A 17176-nucleotide genomic window follows, 5' to 3' on the forward strand; every position below is an offset into this window, starting at 1 on the left:
GGTGCCCGGGCCTTGCAGGGGCGCTGCGCTTTCTGGAAAGTCCAAGGCGGCTGTAAAACTCGGTAGCCCTCACGAGGCTTGCGGGAAGAGGGCTGGAAGTAATTTTTAAGGACGTTTGTGGATAAAGTGAGGTGACTGCCGAAGAATGTTGGGTGCGATGTATAAATAACGTATTTCTGACGGCGTTTCTGTGAGTTGGGTAGCTGGCTAGGTGTTTTGTTCCTGCTTTCAGATGCCGCTGGACCAGGGCTGATCGTGGTGCCAAGCAGAGCGCTATTTTAAGCAACTTGTGCAGGATGATGGAAGAGTTCAAAAATATTGCCGATGAGACGTTTCCAAGCTTCTTGGGCCATTCACTGAGTAGCAGTGCAAGTGTGGTTTTTGAAAATGTTACCATTTCTTCAAACCCTGGCTTACCTGTTGCAGCTTCAACTGTTGCTAGGAGTAAACCAGGCTGTGACAACAGGTGAGACTGTCGGTTAATACTACTTAATAATGTAAAAAACAGTTGGCTGGTTTGAAACATTTGACTTTGGAGAAGAAGAATTCTTTTGACAGATTATTCGGTAGATGATAACACTATGTACTAATCAGTAGCATACTAGTTAGCAAACATAGGATTGACTGCATTAGTGGTGAAAAATCTGCATTAAATTTGTAACTCATGAAATACTTCTATTAAAATTACCCTTTAAAAGAGTAATTTAATTTTTAGTCTGGTAACAGTCTTTTAACTTGACTCTTCAGCTTAGTGTATTCAAGTTTGAGATCATACAGAGAATAATATGGTTTTTACACATGTGTTCTGTTAACTCTATCAATTGTTCATTTAACTTACCTGAATCTGGCTCATTTTAGAAACGGTAGTGTAAGAACTAGTGTCACGGATATGAATTAAAATTTAACACAATTTATAATGATTTGTTCAGCAAGGAGTAGAGCAAAGTGTAGCAGTCGGAAGCCTTTGCTCACTTAACCGCTGTCCTGTGACTTAACGAAAAGTAAGATCAGACTCTTATACCTTGTCTTTCCAGAAGTGTGTGTCCTAAATGGGACAGCAATAGCCACTAAAAATAGAATCGTGGAGTCGTTTAGGTTGGAAAGGACCTTTAAGATCATTGAGTCCAACCATAAACCTGGCATGGCCAAACCCACCACTAAACCACGTCCCTAAGCACCACTTCTACACGTCTTTTAAATACCTCCAGGGATGGGGACTCCACCACTTCCCTGGGCAGCCTCTTCCAGTGCCTGACAACCCTTTCGGTGAAGAAATTTCGGTGAAGAAATGATAGTGTGGTATTTCTCTAGAGAACTACAGAAGACTGGAGAGGATCATTCTGGGTATATATGTGTACCTGTAAATACAGATTGGCTAGAAAATGCGAAAATATTCAAATAATTGAACTCATAGCAGATGAGTGTCCATCAGTATAATTTTTTTTCTTTTTTTGGTTCTTTGGAAAACAGGAGAGATGAATATTAGAATAATTCTGTTGTGTGTTTTTCCTCCCCACCTTTACAGGCTCTCTGATGTCTGTGCATCCTACTTAGAAGACAAACACTCAGCTCCATCAGGATCTTCTCACGGTAGTCAGTCAGATCCTGAGCCAATGGGGAGATTTGCCCTCAGCTTTCGTGATGACATGTAAGTGAGAGAGTTAAAATCTAATTCTGTCCTAAAATGCACATACCAGTATGTAGCTTTATATGTACTATAAGCTAATTACAGAATACTTCAGAATTGATTTGCCCATCTCAGCAGCAGCTTCTGCTGCTGGCCGTTTGACGGCGGTAACTGGAGAGCTCAGCTGTGCATTAGCCTGTGCGTTAGCTCACAGTGTTTGGCTGCCTGTGCAGCTTTTCCTACTAAAACAGCTCCTCTGTGTTCTCTGAAGAGGGATAGTGGCAGGCTCTGTGGAAACATCCTGTGCAATGCTACCACATAGCCTGTACAGCCCTACATGAACAGTGTTCTGCTGTTTGATTGACTAGTTGGGCTTCATGAATCTTTAGAAATGATTTTTTTTTAACTATGATGTTTTGTCTTGTCGTCATGCTAATTAAAAATTTGTGAAGTGTGTTTAGTTGACTTATTTGAATCTGGCTTGTATTTACCTAGTTTACATTACATAATCTAGAATTAAGATGATGTTTCTGGTTCGTGTCATCTGTGTCAATAATAGTTTGCTCTGATTTAAATCTGTTCCACCTAAGTATACTGAAAGGAATGTCAATTTCTATTAAATTTAGCTTCCTTGTAGCCTCAGTGATTGCTGTTTCTTAGGAAATAACTAGTGTTAGTGAGAGAATTTAGAGAGCATTAGTAAGTGGTGGAAGTGTTGGAAGCTGTTGCTGATGGCCTGGACACGATCCTGTGCAGCTTGCTGTAGGTCACCCTGCTTTGGCCTGACCGTTCTGTGATTCTGTGATTAAAGCAAAAGTATGGTTCAGTTCCCTCAATCTGGAGATTTTCACATCTTACACGATTAGCTTATCTGCCCCTGTGGAAGTCCTGTGAAACCAGAAGTGAAAAATAACTTTCCTGCGGAATTATAAAAGCTGTTATTTTACAGAACTGTATATAATTTCAGCAAGTCATCTTCTTTATGATTTAGTCCCTGCTTTAATGTTACAAAAGGCAGGCTGATATTGTGGACTTAGGAAAATCTTGTCTAGGGTTTGACTTGCTCTCAAATTGATCATAGAACTCGCCCAGAATAGACCCTTTTCCCCTTATACTTTGCCCTTTTTTTGCAGAAATGAAAGAGACAACAGAACAAACGGGAAAAAGTAGAGGCCCATCTGTTACACTTAATGTTGCTGTTTGTTTCACACTTTAGGTTATGAAACTGCAGCCCTTCTGATCTTGATGTTTATTCTTTCTTGTAAAATATCAGGTTAATAGGTCTGTAGAATCTATATTAATGGGAACAGCTGACTTCCTAGAGACAAAGGCATTAAAATTGGAGAATTTATCAAATTTTTATAGAGAGAGATGTTGTGTACTCATGTTGATCTATTTATCTCACTGAGTGATTTTTTTCATTGAAATAATTCTCTTTCTAGGGAAGTTGCTACACAAGTTAAAGAACCGCAACCAACTTCTGTTAGTTTGAAAGAATCCCGCTCAGTGTATGGAGAGCAGGATCAGAATGTCATTGAGCATTCAAATCGCAGTCAAGATACCTTACTTGAGGTATTGCCACTTGAACGATTGGAAGGTATTAAAATTTGAGAAAAACTGTATACTTATTCTCAGTGCAATTAGCTTTTTATGCTATGGATGTCTTCTCTTGACCCTTTCACTGATTTATGGCATAGTGTAAGAGGGTATTGAAAACAAATCTCTTTGATTTGAACAAGGTGAACGCAGAGAAAGCTTGTGGTTGACATTATGTTCTTAGATTTCTCCCCAAAGTACAAAGCTGGACAGGAAGCTGGTGAAAATAATGTTTGCTATAAAAATACTGTAACTAGAATGCTAGTAGGAATTTGAATTAATTTCAGGAAGTTTACTTGTGGAAAAAGTGTATGTAAGTTGTTTTCTACCCCCGTCTCTTTCAGTAGGTGTAAGTCTATGACATTATATTTAACTAATGTCTCTCTTCTTGCCCCGTTCCAACCTGTAATAGATAATCTTTAACTGCAGCTGTAGAAGCTGGAAACATGCTTTTCTAGTGAGGTGATGCTTGAAAAAGTGTTTTGGGATGCTTGCTGTGAAAACTATGCTTTTTTTGAAGTATGAATAGAGTAGTGGAAGCAAAATAATATTCAGTAACTTGTTTCAAAAGCATGGCTATTGATATTAAACTTGTTTGGATTTTTTGCTAATGCCAGTCCTGTGATTAAATTCTCCTTGTTCCTTAAAGTTCAGTTAATGTATTTAGTAAAGGGCAATGACTAGAAGTATATATTTACTAAGCTTTATCTGAATCTTTGCATAGATTTTTGTGAGGTGAGAGTTAATAATTTAATAGAGAACATGTTCAATTAGAAGGTACTATGGTTTGTAATGTAAATGGGCCCTTATAAAACACACTTCTAACAGTGAAGTGTTAACTTCAGTCCCTTGTTGTTGTAGTCTTGAGAAAGTAGCGGTAGCTATGGCAGCAAAGGTCACGATGCTTTGGAAAACTGGGACTGCCCAATGTTTGGACTTGATAGTGCCTGATTGTATTTAGTTAATTAATTTTAACTTGTTATTTATTCAAGGTTTAGGATTCTGGTCTGGAAATTGGCTTTTATTCCCATCTGTTACTTAAGAATTAGGAACCTTTTTTTGCTAAGATCTGTATGTGTATGTCTAAAAAGTTCTCTCTCATGGGACTTGCAATTGGATTACGGGTGGATACAACACAAAGAAGTGGAAGCTGCGTACAAGTGATCAAAAAAAAAAAGAATTGGCCCAGTAGGTGAAATGCAACGGTGGAACAGAACACTTGTTCCTACTGTTGCCAGTGCAACCTGGCACTCCTTACTTTTTTGCGCTGCCTTTTAGAAATCTGTAAGGCAGTAATTGTCTTGTGTAATTTTTACAGTTCTAGCCCTGATGAAGCCCTGCCTTTTTAATGACTCCCAGATACTTTAGATCATTGTTATAAGAACATGTCAACTTTGGTATTGTGATAACGTTTATATTTCAGGGTTATTTTTATGCCAAGGCCTTCAAGAGGCTTGGTCTGCTATCTTATAGAGTAGTTAGTACTTAGTAGTATAACATAAGAACGTAATAAACCACTGATTACGCTACATTCTTTTGTTTCAGATTTGTCAACTGGAATATGTTTTCTTCCAGACAGTAAGAATAAGAAGGTGAAAGCTTTTCTAAATACAGTGAAAGTAAAGGTTTTCTAGTATTAATCTTGTAATACACTTAATTCTGTGAGAGGAGGAGGGAGGGAATTGAACTGTGTTTATTGCCTTACGTCGTGTATCCCTTAAGTTAGTAGCAGTGCTAGCATGCTGAATGTGTCGTGCCTCGCTTTGCCTCCTTTTTGCAGATTGCTTAATTACTACTGTGGGAGCATGACTCCACCTAATCTTTCACAGTTGTGAAAATTGTTGTTTACTTCAAGCCTCTGCTGTCTTCTGGTTCTTTATCAATGTATAGACCTCACATTTTATCCCAATTATAGTTTAGTTTAGTGAAAAGCCTTTTGAGGAACTTTTTGGAATGTTTTTGGAAATTGAAGTAGACAATATCAACCTGATTCGACTTGCCCCTGTACTTGTTAATTACTTTGAGGAATATTAGTTCAGAGTCCTCAACATTAAAAACTGCACCATTTGTGAGAACACAGTCTTTCTGCTGCCTGTGTATATTTTTTGTGTGTGCGTGTCTCTGTCCCAGAGCTACCAAATAGCTGCAGGTATGTGCAGGTCAGGCTATGCTTCAACTGTTTTTATCTACTACGTTAGAGAAGCTGACAATTATGGGCACAGAGGTACAAGGCGGACAGGAATGGGAGATCTTGTGGCCCTTATAGAAAATATGCCTCAAGGTGCAGCCAGATGCTGTCCAGTGTGTACTTTTTAATGTGTCGGCTGGTATTTACTAAATTGATTTAGTTTTCTTTGATTTTTCTGGGGGCCACAGTGCTTAGTGAGTTGCAGTTGAGTGCTCACAGGCTGTCATTTGAAAACTGTAATTCAAGTTCTCCAGTTCTTTCTGAACTTTGACTTTTTTGCTGTCTGTCAAAGATGATCTGTTTATCACAAAGAATGTGAGACTAAATCGAAAACAGACATTACATTGTGCTGTTTTTAAATATCATTCAGGTATGTAAAAGGTACAATATTTACAGTTAGCTGATTCAGCTGAAATACTACTTTGTAAGTAATTTAGTATCCTCATTTGAAGAAATTATCATTCACTTCAACAAATCGGTGTACGATTTCTGAAGAAGCACTGTTTTAGCAGCATAGGAAACTATTGAGAGTTGTCCTTGTACTTTTAAGTTGGGAATGCAGCTAATGAATGGAGGGGGTAATTTTTCAAGTATCAACTCTTTAATGCTTTATTTTTAAAACTTTATAAAGTTTATAAAACTTTATTTTTGAGGTCTTTTAGGTTTAGTGTCATTCAGATCATTTTCCCCTCTTTCCCCTTTATGATTCCTGTATTTGTTGCATATATCCATTCTGGAAGCTAGCAGGCAAAGTCCTTTAGAACTAGAATGTTTGCTGGGATAAGTAGGGGGAAAAAGAAAAAGGGAGGGGGTGTTGGAATATTTATTAACCTCATGAATTACTTATTATTAACTGAATTTATACGATAGCTAGTAACTCCTAGAAACGTTTCTGTATGGATGCTTTTCACAGGTTGGTCCATCTGAACCTTCTGAAAAGCTGATAGAAGGTGAAATCTCAAGTGATCATCTTAGCAATAGCCTTTCAAGTTTTTTGGAAAATGAGAAACTCTCATCTCTTGCAAGCTCAGAAGAAGATTCCATTGGTAAGTGTATTTATATCTCTGGGTAGTTGAGTCTAGAATTCTGACTCGATGTTATTGTGTACTTGAAAAGAAAGGTGTTGTTTTACTGAAGTATTTAATACAGGGTTACGCTTGATTAAAAAACTGTATTAGGAATATGAAAGAAAACTGTTTATTGAGAAACTGGCTGTTTTAAAATTGTAATAGGGGTAGATGGCTATGGAATTTGTCAGAGAAGATCACAAGTGGATGTTCAAAAAATTAAACAACAGTCCTCAGTTGCTGTGAATCAAAAATACAGGTAGAAACGTGGGCATTTGTTAATAAAGTGGTAACCCTAGCCACAGTCTCAGTTTAGATTAATAGAGATAAAACTCTATGATGAGGAACATGTACATGCAGTTAGAATTAACTTTTCCTTAAGTTTCAGTTCAACTCTCTTTAGATGCCACACGTGCAGGGTGACAGCCAAGTCGGAAGTGTAGTTTACCTGCAGGGATAAAAGTGAAAGCTTGAGTTCTGTATACCTGAGCAAGAGTTTTGAAATTTCTCTGCCCTTCCAGTAGTTGCTGCTGAAGGACAAACATGCTCTTTATTAATGCAGTTGACTTTGCAGGTAACTTGAAGGGTGACAGGGTATGTCCTCAGATGCACCAGGAATGAGGAAGGCAGAGTGATAAATAGGTTTACTGCATCTTAAGACGAAGCAGCCCTGTGTTCAAGTAGGGTTACTGGATTTCTCTCACGACCTCTACAGATGTCACGATTATCTTTTGAAGTCTTGTTCTTTCTTGTTGCATAACTTCACTTGTGCATTAAGCATATAAAAATGAAGTTAATAGTTTGCTAACTAAAAATACTGTTGTTTTTTTTTTCCACCCAAGGGGATGGAATTACTTTTAACTGCCCTCCAAAGGAGTTGGTAGTCATTAGCTGGAAATACTTCCTTATTCAGGGTTCCGGTACTGATGAAGCTAACTGATCTTTTTATTTTTCCTGGTCAGTGTGCAAGTTACTAATTTTTATCATCCAATTCTGTATTCAGTGTAAATTTGGCAGCTGAGTATTTCTAAAAATAAGGAGGAAGTCTCTGGTATCTGAACTAGAAGACATTAATGTACTTTCTCATTATTTGGAAGATAGCAGATTATTATTTCAGTTTCACAAAAGAAATCGAGACATAGGTAATGCAATTAAAACAATTACTGTGTTGTTGGTAATTTGAGTTTGAATTGTACTTATTTGTCTGCCATTCAGGTAACTAACTAATCCTTCTGTCATTTTTAAAGCATTCTATGGATGTTTGTTCTGAGGATAGGTATTAGTCCTCTTTCAAAAACTGAAGACACTTAGTAATAGCATTTAACATTTTTTGCCATTGAAATGTAGAACTATGCTTCAGTCACGTCCTGTGAAGTTTGAAAAATGTTACATAGATTTTTCAATTTGTAAGTATGTGTATGATTTGCTAGTTGGAATGTGGTGGTGTATAGATCATGGTGGAGGAAGATGAGTCACTTGATAGCCAGGGAGTTAAAATGCTAGCTTATAGTCATCTTGTTTTGCTGTGTATCACTAATCACGGAATAAGACAATCACATGTTTCTGTGACCCGATTGTTTTAAGGGAAAACCAGGATAATTCTGCTCTGACTGTGTGAGTGTGTCGTTGCTTTGGTAGTATGTCAGGTGATTTAAAATGTCTGTGAAAGGTGAATAGAATATTTTCTTCTCTTTTAATAGATGACGATATTGATGATGAAGAGTTCTTTGATAACCAACTAGAAGCCTATTTTGAGCAGCTGATACAACCAGAAATGACAAGAGGAGACATTGACATACAGAAACTCTCAGAATGCTGTACAGCACTGAAGCTTTCTGAAAATGGCTTAGTTCAAGTAGGTTTAAAGTAAAGTTTAAAGCTCAGCATGCACAGCATCCCTTAAACATGTTAGCATCATTGAGGGTTGTCTGCCAGGGTGAACTAGGTTTTCTTTCTCTCCAGACAAACACTGTCCAACAGGTAGCCTCTATGGCAAAGGATTCTTTTTTAAATTTAAGATAGCAAATACAAGTCTAAACTAGAAACAAAGCCGTTTGAGTGAGCTTCAGACTTTTTGTTTGCTCTGCGAGGTTTTCCCTGGGGAGGGGAAAAAAGAAAAGGAAAGAAGCTAGGTAGCTATTTTTATATTTATTTTCCTCTTCCTTGTAGTGCAGAGCTAGCAGCTGATTCATCTGCTTGTTGCAGAAAGTCTTGCTGTTTGTGAGAGCTGGTAACTAGTTGGCTGTCCCTAGAGACATTAGTCAGGAAGGCTTGCAGCAAAGCTGAAGAGTTTCCTGGTGTAGTGTCTCTTTTATTCAAGTTTCCATTTGGGTTTCCCATCCCTGTCTAACTCTGCTTCTCACCCCCCTCTTTGTCCTGTGCATAGCCGCCTTCTTTCTCGTGATATGCAGCTCTGATAGAGAACCTTGTGCAGTCAATTCTGTTACTTGATCTTGCAAAGAGGAAAAAAAACCAGAACAAAACAAAAAAAACAACCTCCAAAACCCCAGACTCCTAGGACTGGTTTACTGTCCCTTCTCTGGAATGATGGAGACTTGTCCTCAGAGAAATCCTGTAATTAATGTATCATCAGTAGTATTTCCTGAAGACTTTTTCTGCTGGACTACTTAATAAGGATTAAAAAATGCAGTATTACAAAAGTAAAAAATGCTTTTAGAGTTTTGGATTGTTTATGCTGGTCTGAACTTACTGTACCTCTGAGGCATTCTCTTGAATACTTTAAGGTATGAATGTTTCTTAGACACCTTGCTTCCTTTTTCAGCTTCCTAGTGGTGGTTTTAGTGTCAGAGATGGTAAAATGTTTGTAGATAAGCATTTGGGATCCTCTCAAGTCCACCAAGGGAAATTACGTCATGGGTGACTAAGCAGAAGCTTCTACTGATACCATTGTCTTGTGATGGCATGATTTTAATTTTGATTACCAGCTTCTGAATGCAAAGTATTTTTGCTGAAAGATAAACCTCCATAAAAAAGCTAATACCCATAAAATGCTTGCTTTACCCTGTCCCCTCCAACCCCAGCAAGCTGGGCCAGCTAAAGTGGAACTAAGGCCATCTTTTGATCTTGCTTGTAACTTGCTTGTCATGGCCAGGAGATGGGCTTATTGTCTGTGTAGGAATTGCTTAATTTTAATCTGCTAGTTCTGTGACAAAACTACTTTCAGTAGTTTAAGTTCTTGCTATTCTTAATTAGAGTTACAGTTTTAACTGTGACTGATTCTGTTTTTTTTGTTTCTATCACTATTAAGGTAACATGCTGTCACTTCTTTTCTATCATACAACTAATTTATAAAATCTTTTTAATCACTGGTTTATTATCTGGGATAGCAATGTCCAAGATTTTATTAAATGTATAGCATCACAGAGACTTGTTTTTCCAGGAGAGTAAGTAAGTTTCTGAAATGGCTGGTGAGCGTGTGAAAGGTAAGTGTAGAGCAGCAGCTGGCTGACTTGGGGTTTGCCTTTGAGCAGCAGTTAGCCCCATTACAAGCAGCTTGCTGGGGACTAAGTACCTTTCTCTTTTCTTGGCTTTGCAACAATGGACGTGATCCTGGCAGTTGCATGCTTGACCAGACTGGGAAAGTGTGGTTGATTTAAACAGTTAAAGGAACTGTAGTTTCTGAAATTTCCGAAATTTCCCAACTGACATCAGAGTTTCCAAGCTGTGGGAAGTGATATGTTAACCATGTAAAAGTAGTCTGCATAGGCTGCCAGTTGCTGGTCTACGGCTGTACATGAAGAAAGGGATGAGTGGTGATTTGAAGAGTGAGAATAACACAGCTCTGCTCTCTGACCTCAAGTTCTCTACCTGTGTAAGGCGTTCCTGCTTCACTGCTGTCGTAGATCGGCAGTGGGGTAGGTACAACAGGTCCTGAGTTGGGTTCGGAGTCCTCATCCAGCAGTGGGTCAGCCAGAAGGGGAAGAGGAGTAGCATGGTGCCCTTGTTAAAGGGAATGAAAGGATGGAGTAGGAATGAAAAGAGATTCCCCTGTCTTCTTGCTGCGTATGCCCTTGGAGGCAGATGCATGGATGGGCATAGCCAGGAACTGTTGTCCCTGGTGGTGGTGCTAGCAGCTAGAGATGCCTCTGGCAGTGGCACATGAGCAAACAAAATGTGATAATCTCTTTACTAGAGAATTTTTTAACACCGTGAAAACAACTGTAGTGTTAATTTTTTTTTTTTCCCTTTGGTACATCTGTTCTACTGTAGCTTAAATCTTAATTCTTTTAAAAGGAGAACTTTCAGATTCCTGATGCTTACCAGGCTGTGACAGGAGTGGACTCTGGAAATGCTAGTGATGAAGATTTGCAAAATCAAGGGATAACTGGATGTCCTGTGCAAAGAGAAGTGCTGCCTGGAGCAGTGCCGCAACCGGTATGAAACTGTCATTTAAATTTCTGTTTGTCATATAGAGTATGACTGTAGTAGAAGATGGCAGTGCATTTAAAAACTTGTTAGAGGGTGAACTAACAACCCACACTTTCTTTACAAAAAATTAATAGCACCACTTTGTTTTTAGATGTTTTTCAAACATAGTTAACTTGGACTATTTTGCACCTTGAACTGTTAGCACAAACAGTTAACAGCTGCACTTCTGACACTTTTCAAATGATTATTGTTTTCTAAGAATTGCATGGTGACTGGAGATGTGCTGGATTCCTGCACTGCTGCTGAGTTGCGATTAGATTCACTGTATCTTCAGTGCATGGACAGCCATAAAGCTGATGTCACAGATGTCCTTCCAAAGCAAGAAATACAGGCCTCTGAGGGTCAGGCTGCTGCTTTGGATGCAGAAGTACTACAGACAGCAAGAGGATTTTTGGGCCACTACACCACTCCTAAAGTTCTTAGTGCAGATGCACCTCAGACAGGTGCAACTGAATGCGAAGTCGGTCTTCCTGATACTTACCTGTCTCCAACTGCAGACAGCTGTGAGAACATAAGTTTAGCTACAGTGGACAAAGGTAGGTTGCTTTAGATATAAACTATACAATTGTGACCAGACTCCATTGCATGGAAGAAGAAATAAAATTGTGTGCTATGCATTTTTCTTTAGTTATGCAAGTTGGTAATAAAAAACAAGGTAGCATGAATAAATTTTGACTTGTTTTTGTTTTTAAAAATACTGACTGTTGTATATTGCACTTCATCATTGTTTCTTTGATGATCAAACTAGTTTAAACTCGCAGTTGCAGCAATATGAGTTATGTTTTGTTTAACTTGTTGCTGACTTCTGGCAAGTGAACTCCTTAATCTAAACTTAAGAGACTTTGCCATATTCCTTTTTATTTTAATCAACAGCGTAGCACTTGATATATTTTTCAGGTGATTTACCACACAGCATTGTCTATCAAAATGAAGAGGGCAAATGGGTGACTGATCTTGCATATTACACTTCATTTGATGAAGAACAAAACTTAAATCTGTCTGAAGATGATAAAATAAATGAAGAGTTCATTACAGGATGTATGTAATCTTTTTCATTTTTAGTTAGCTGTTGTTGTCTGTAATAGTGTTAAGTAAACTTTCTTCCCTTTTTTTTTTTTTTTTCACTTCAACAAATCGCTATTTGTTGTTGCAAAGCCACCAGGCTTTAGATACTACAGATTATTTGAAAGTAGCCTATTGTGATATTATCATTAGTTATAGTTGATAACTTCTTTCCATGTTTCCTTCTCTTCCCATGAAGAGTCTTCTGTTTTATTTCAAAAAGCATTCTAGCACATGTCACTGGTACCTATAGTATGAGCAAAAGTAACCCCTGTAGCTGTCATTTCCACAATTTTTCCTTTGGACTTTAATTATTGTTATCCTTTCTTTCAAGAAGGGGAAACAGTAGTCATTCTGTATTGCATGATTGTTATAAGACAGGAAATAATTGTAAACAAGAAATTTCTACAACATCAACTAGAGTGTGAAAAGAGCCGCTGAATTCACTAGCTTGTGATTTTTTTGTGAACCCCTTGGGAATGTCCTGATGCGGAAAATTGGTACTAGTACTGAAAAAGGCTTGGAGCTTACTGAGGGGCTTTACAGGATTCTTTATCTTCTAACAAATTCCAGGCATTTTGAACCTCTGTTTACTTTAAAAGTTGTTTATTTTCCTTAAGCCATGTCTGACTGATCTTCATGAGAGTCTGTATGATTGTCACACAGGCTTGGATAATATGCACGTAATGCTGTAGACAAATCGGTTCCTCAGCACCAAAATGTCATCTGGTCATCTCTTTTACTAGACAGATTGAAGCAATGTGTGCAACAGTTTCTCCTAGTGTCTTCTAGTTTCTAAAATTGGCTTTTGGATGGGCTGATGTATTATAAAGATGTCCAGAGTCCACTGAAGGTTCTTTTTTCTTTCAAAGAGAATGCTGTATATGTTGCTGTCTACAATTGTTTATTTTGAATGAGTGATCAAACAAGGTTGTCTAGTTGAAATAATGTTTTTCAACACTGCAGTGGTTTTCTGCTGGAACAAGCAAATATGATCCAGTTTGGTAGAAAGCTTCCTTATCTGCTGTGGCTGTAAAGCAGAGGTCCTCCATTATTTTTCAAGTGCCAGAATATTTCAGACGCTTTCCGCCGTCTCAGACTCAGGTTGTCAAGTGATTAGAATATTTGACTGTTGTAAATTTTTCCAAGACTGATTAGCATTTTCCCAGCTGATCGTTTTTTAAGGCAATTCTGCTTTCGTGCTGATTGCCTTACCTCTTCGCACAGTAGAAGGCATGTGCTTACGGATTCAATGTGGTTAGTATTTTTCTGGCTGCTAGTTTGCCTGTCTGCAGTCCTCAAGTGTGATGCTTGACAGATAAGAGATTTTATTTGTAGGGACAGAAAGGACATGTTACATCTGATGCTTCTGAGTCTCATTTATGGCATGTCTGTCTCTGTCAGTAAGCTGTGCACACGGTGTGTTCTTGTACAGAATAGCGCCGGATTGCTCACTTGACAGGGTTTGGTGCTTGAGGAAGTCTTCGGAGAGCTGTATGGTGCTCATACAGAGGTTTAAGCTAAGAACTGATACTGCTTTAGAGTTCAGCTGGATATAACGGTGTGTCGTAGTGCTAGGTTGCCTGTGGGAAACGCAGTTGGATTGCTCAATAAATATGTATTCCAACTTTGTTTCTTTCCTCAAAGTATGTACTGCGACTTCCCATCAGTAATTTTATGGACAACAGCTGTGTTCACTTTACAAGTTTGTGTCCCTTCTTGACTTATTCCTCCATTTGCTGTGTGTGCTCTATGACTAGGGATGCTGTGTGTATAAGGCCGCATATTTTATAAGTTTTGTTGGGCTTAATAATACATTAACATTGAAATAAGGTGGTAGAACAGTATCTCTTGATCAGCAGCTTTTTACATCATTTTGGTGAAGAGACTCTTACGTGTCCTTTGTCCTCTAAATGGTAATTGTGGAAATAACACAAGCGCTTGAATTTAAAAGAAGCATTGATTTATTTGGCCTGTTAATTTGCACAGGTATTTAATGAACTGGTACAAACCAGGCTGTTTGCTTTGCTCACAGGTTCACAGGTACCACCTTGATGAAATTTTCAAAAGCAAATGTAGTAAAAGTTTGTTTGGAGATAGTCATATGATGCTCAATTCTAGCTAGTATGGGTAGCATAACCTATGAAAAGTTATAGTTTGGTTTGGAGTTAAGGCCATAAGAGACTTACTTTCTTTACCGCTAAGTTTGTTAGTTAAATGCTGATTTTACTTTGGCTCCTGAAGATCCAGGGAGTACCCTTTTAATATGAATTTCATATGAACTTTTCTCACTATAATTCGATGGAATAACTCCTAGTGTGTCCCAAACTGTCTCAGAAGTAGAATTAAATGTTGCAATATCTGTCCCTCAAATTTAGTTTAATGATGCAAAACAGTAATGACAGCACTTAATAACTTATGCCTTATTTTAATAAATGTTCTCTTTGGTTTTAAGCTGAAGCAGCAGCTCTGATTGCACAGGACCAGGAAGAATTTGAGAAAGCACACAAACTTGTGCAGGTAACTAGTTACCTCGGTGTAAATGGAGTAGTTCTCTAATTTGTTTGCAAGTTAGAACTTCTGAAATCTCTTTGTCTGCAGGCGGAAAGAGTAGACGTTCTAAACGCATCTCAGTTAGCAGATACTTCATGGAAATCTGCCAATAGCTGCATTCTGCCGAGAACATCTGATCTTGATAAAGATGGCAGTTATTTACATTTGTCTTTGGGAGAGTTCTTTGGTCAGAGATCTGAAGCTCTTGGTTGTCTTGGTGGAGGCAGTGATGTGAAACGGGTATGTATCTTATATTAAGACAAAAGGAAAGAACAAGAACAAAACAGGTAGCACTACTTTTTTTTTATATCGTAACTAATTCTTTCTGAGAACTACTTTTGTAAGTAGTTTTGTTTCCCACTTGGAATTTCTGATGTGAAGGACTGGCTGGTGTTATCGATGAATCTTGATCTTCACCTTTTTGGTGAGAAACTAATTATGTAGAATTAGAGAGAGAAAAGTGCACCATATCCAGGGTGCATGTTGAAGGTCCAAGAAAATGATCCACATAATAGTTGAATGAAAAGCTGCTCAGGCAAGGGGATCGGAACAGTGAGGGTGTCTTTGAATGGCCGTTGATAGTTGACGTGCTATCTAGGCAATTGCCCAACTTCAGTAAAAATGTAGACATCTAGACTCTAACTTACCAACGTACTTCTGTATGCTTCTTGCACCTATCTGTTACCTGTCTCTTCTCTTATTTACTGTTGGTAGACAGCATCTCATCTGTGTTGCAGACAAAAAAAAAAGTGGGGAAGTGAGTGCAATGGGAGGAAGAAGTCAAATATGCTTGTGTAATTCAGTTGTGTCCTGGTGAATCGGTAGAGATGGCATGTTTTGTCTTGATGCATTCAGAAGCTGAGTGGCAGAGCATGCCTCCAGCCAGAGATCCTGAGACTTTCTTTTGTCTAACTGGTAGAAATAAGTTGTTATTTTATGTAGATACTGGAAGCGTATGTGTTGGGATTAGGCATTTGCAGTGCTAGGAGGCATATGTTATTTCTCAGTGGTATGAGAGCCAAACACCGACTGGGGAGGCACTGTGGCCAGAACTGCTTTGCAAGCCCACTGAACCTATTTCTTGATGATTACATTTACTCATGCTGTATTCCGGGGTAATTTCTTTTTTATAGCCATCTTTTGGTTACTATATTACATCTCCGAAGAGAAGGCAACCTGTTGCTTTGCTAAGGCAATCTGGTTCATCAGGAGGTGACACCGGCCAAGAGATTTCGCAGTTGTCTGAGGTGTTTCCAGGTAATTATAGAACAGAAGGGTCAGTCCTAGACAGTGGTTATAACACTAGTTAAGAATTACTTGTATATAGCTATTAAAGACTATTAAGAGTAATCGGTGGTAGAAGGACTCTAGTTTTCATTCACCAAATATCTTTTTTGTTCTGAGCACCTCTCCCACCCCCTCGTCCCCCAGAAAAACACAGAACCTAAACACTTACAAGAGAGAACATTCTAATACCAAGTACTACCCTAAATTGTCTTGAATATTTCAGCATTTCCAGATACTGGATAACTACCTGAAAGTCTTGTAATAATTAAAGTCTGTTCAGAGTTTTCCTGTTGAAAAAGCTGTATAAATGTGTTGCCAAAAACCAACCAACCAAAAAAAACCCCAGAAAATTGGTCTGTTTGCTCATATAGGTATAGAAGATATAGGGAAGGAAGGAAAACAGTGTGGGTTATAGCTGAGCTGAAAATGTGTGCATAAAACATAGTCTACGTTTTTTCCTACTGTCTTAAAAAAAGGAAAGTTACACTACCACGATGTGTGCTTAACTTAAAGTAGTAATTTAGGAGTCTCCTCCAAAATTTTCTATGTAAGGATCACCGCACACATCTTGGTGTATATATATATGCCTATCGACTTAATAAGGTATGTTTAGGAAAGGATGACTGCATTTTAAAGCATCTCTACTACTCTTGATAGAACTGTGGCAACATGAGTCTTTGGGAACCTGCTTGTATGGTCAGTGCAGTGACTTAAATACTTTTTTGCATTGGTGAAATATCTCCATCAGGCTTTTAGGGAGCTCACTTCCTTGAAAAAGCTTTACAGCTGTAATTTCCCTCATGCTGGGACCTTGCGAATGTTTTTAAAAGATCTCTAAAGATTTTTATTTTTTTTTAAATCTAGTGTTGGTGTGCTTAAATTCACTGTTCACTCTACAATAGTCTGGGGTTTTGTCAAAAAATACTAGGAGTTCATTGGGTTCATGACCTCTGTTCAATTAAATTATAGTTATGATTGTTGCCCTGAATAACAGAAAAATGCCCTGATGTGCTCTGCAGCTCTTTTGATATGAGGATTGCTATAAATGCTAGAGGAAGTAGGTATTTGGGTCACTTTGTTGCCAAAATATTAATAGTTACTGCCATCTGATTTTCAGTAGTATTGGCAATAATAATATTTATCAGCAATACCAGTGTGCAAATCTTGCTTAAGGAGCAGCAAATGGAGAGGAAGCTGAGAGGTCAGTAACCTGAGGAGGGTGTTACTTGAAATAGGAAGTAGGTCCAGACCACGAATATCTACTAGAAGAACAGAAGTAAAGGGGAAAAAAAACCCAAGTGAACAACAAAAAAAGAAAACAAGAAAAAAACCAACCAGAATCAAACA

The 17176-nt window shown here is 38.2% G+C and overlaps 1 protein-coding gene across 1 annotated transcript in view; it reads left to right on the forward strand.

Moving 5' to 3' along the window:
- Positions 1 to 299: 299 nt before the first annotated feature.
- Positions 300 to 17176, forward strand: part of LOC104160839 — a gene marked incomplete at its 3' end in the record, with an annotated part of 22528 nt that continues 5651 nt past the window's right edge. The window contains exons 1-12 of the mRNA XM_009699071.1: positions 300 to 466; positions 1526 to 1648; positions 3070 to 3224; positions 4769 to 4815; positions 6325 to 6457; positions 8179 to 8333; positions 10733 to 10873; positions 11127 to 11463; positions 11825 to 11965; positions 14445 to 14509; positions 14591 to 14782; positions 15676 to 15799. Coding sequence (XP_009697373.1) covers positions 300 to 466; positions 1526 to 1648; positions 3070 to 3224; positions 4769 to 4815; positions 6325 to 6457; positions 8179 to 8333; positions 10733 to 10873; positions 11127 to 11463; positions 11825 to 11965; positions 14445 to 14509; positions 14591 to 14782; positions 15676 to 15799 — 1780 coding nt within the window. The remainder of the gene's footprint in view (positions 467 to 1525; positions 1649 to 3069; positions 3225 to 4768; positions 4816 to 6324; positions 6458 to 8178; positions 8334 to 10732; positions 10874 to 11126; positions 11464 to 11824; positions 11966 to 14444; positions 14510 to 14590; positions 14783 to 15675; positions 15800 to 17176) is intronic.

This window comes from Cariama cristata, unplaced genomic scaffold, assembly GCF_000690535.1.
Source record: "Cariama cristata isolate BGI_N322 unplaced genomic scaffold, ASM69053v1 scaffold13044, whole genome shotgun sequence".
NCBI classification, from domain to species: Eukaryota; Metazoa; Chordata; class Aves; order Cariamiformes; family Cariamidae; genus Cariama; species Cariama cristata.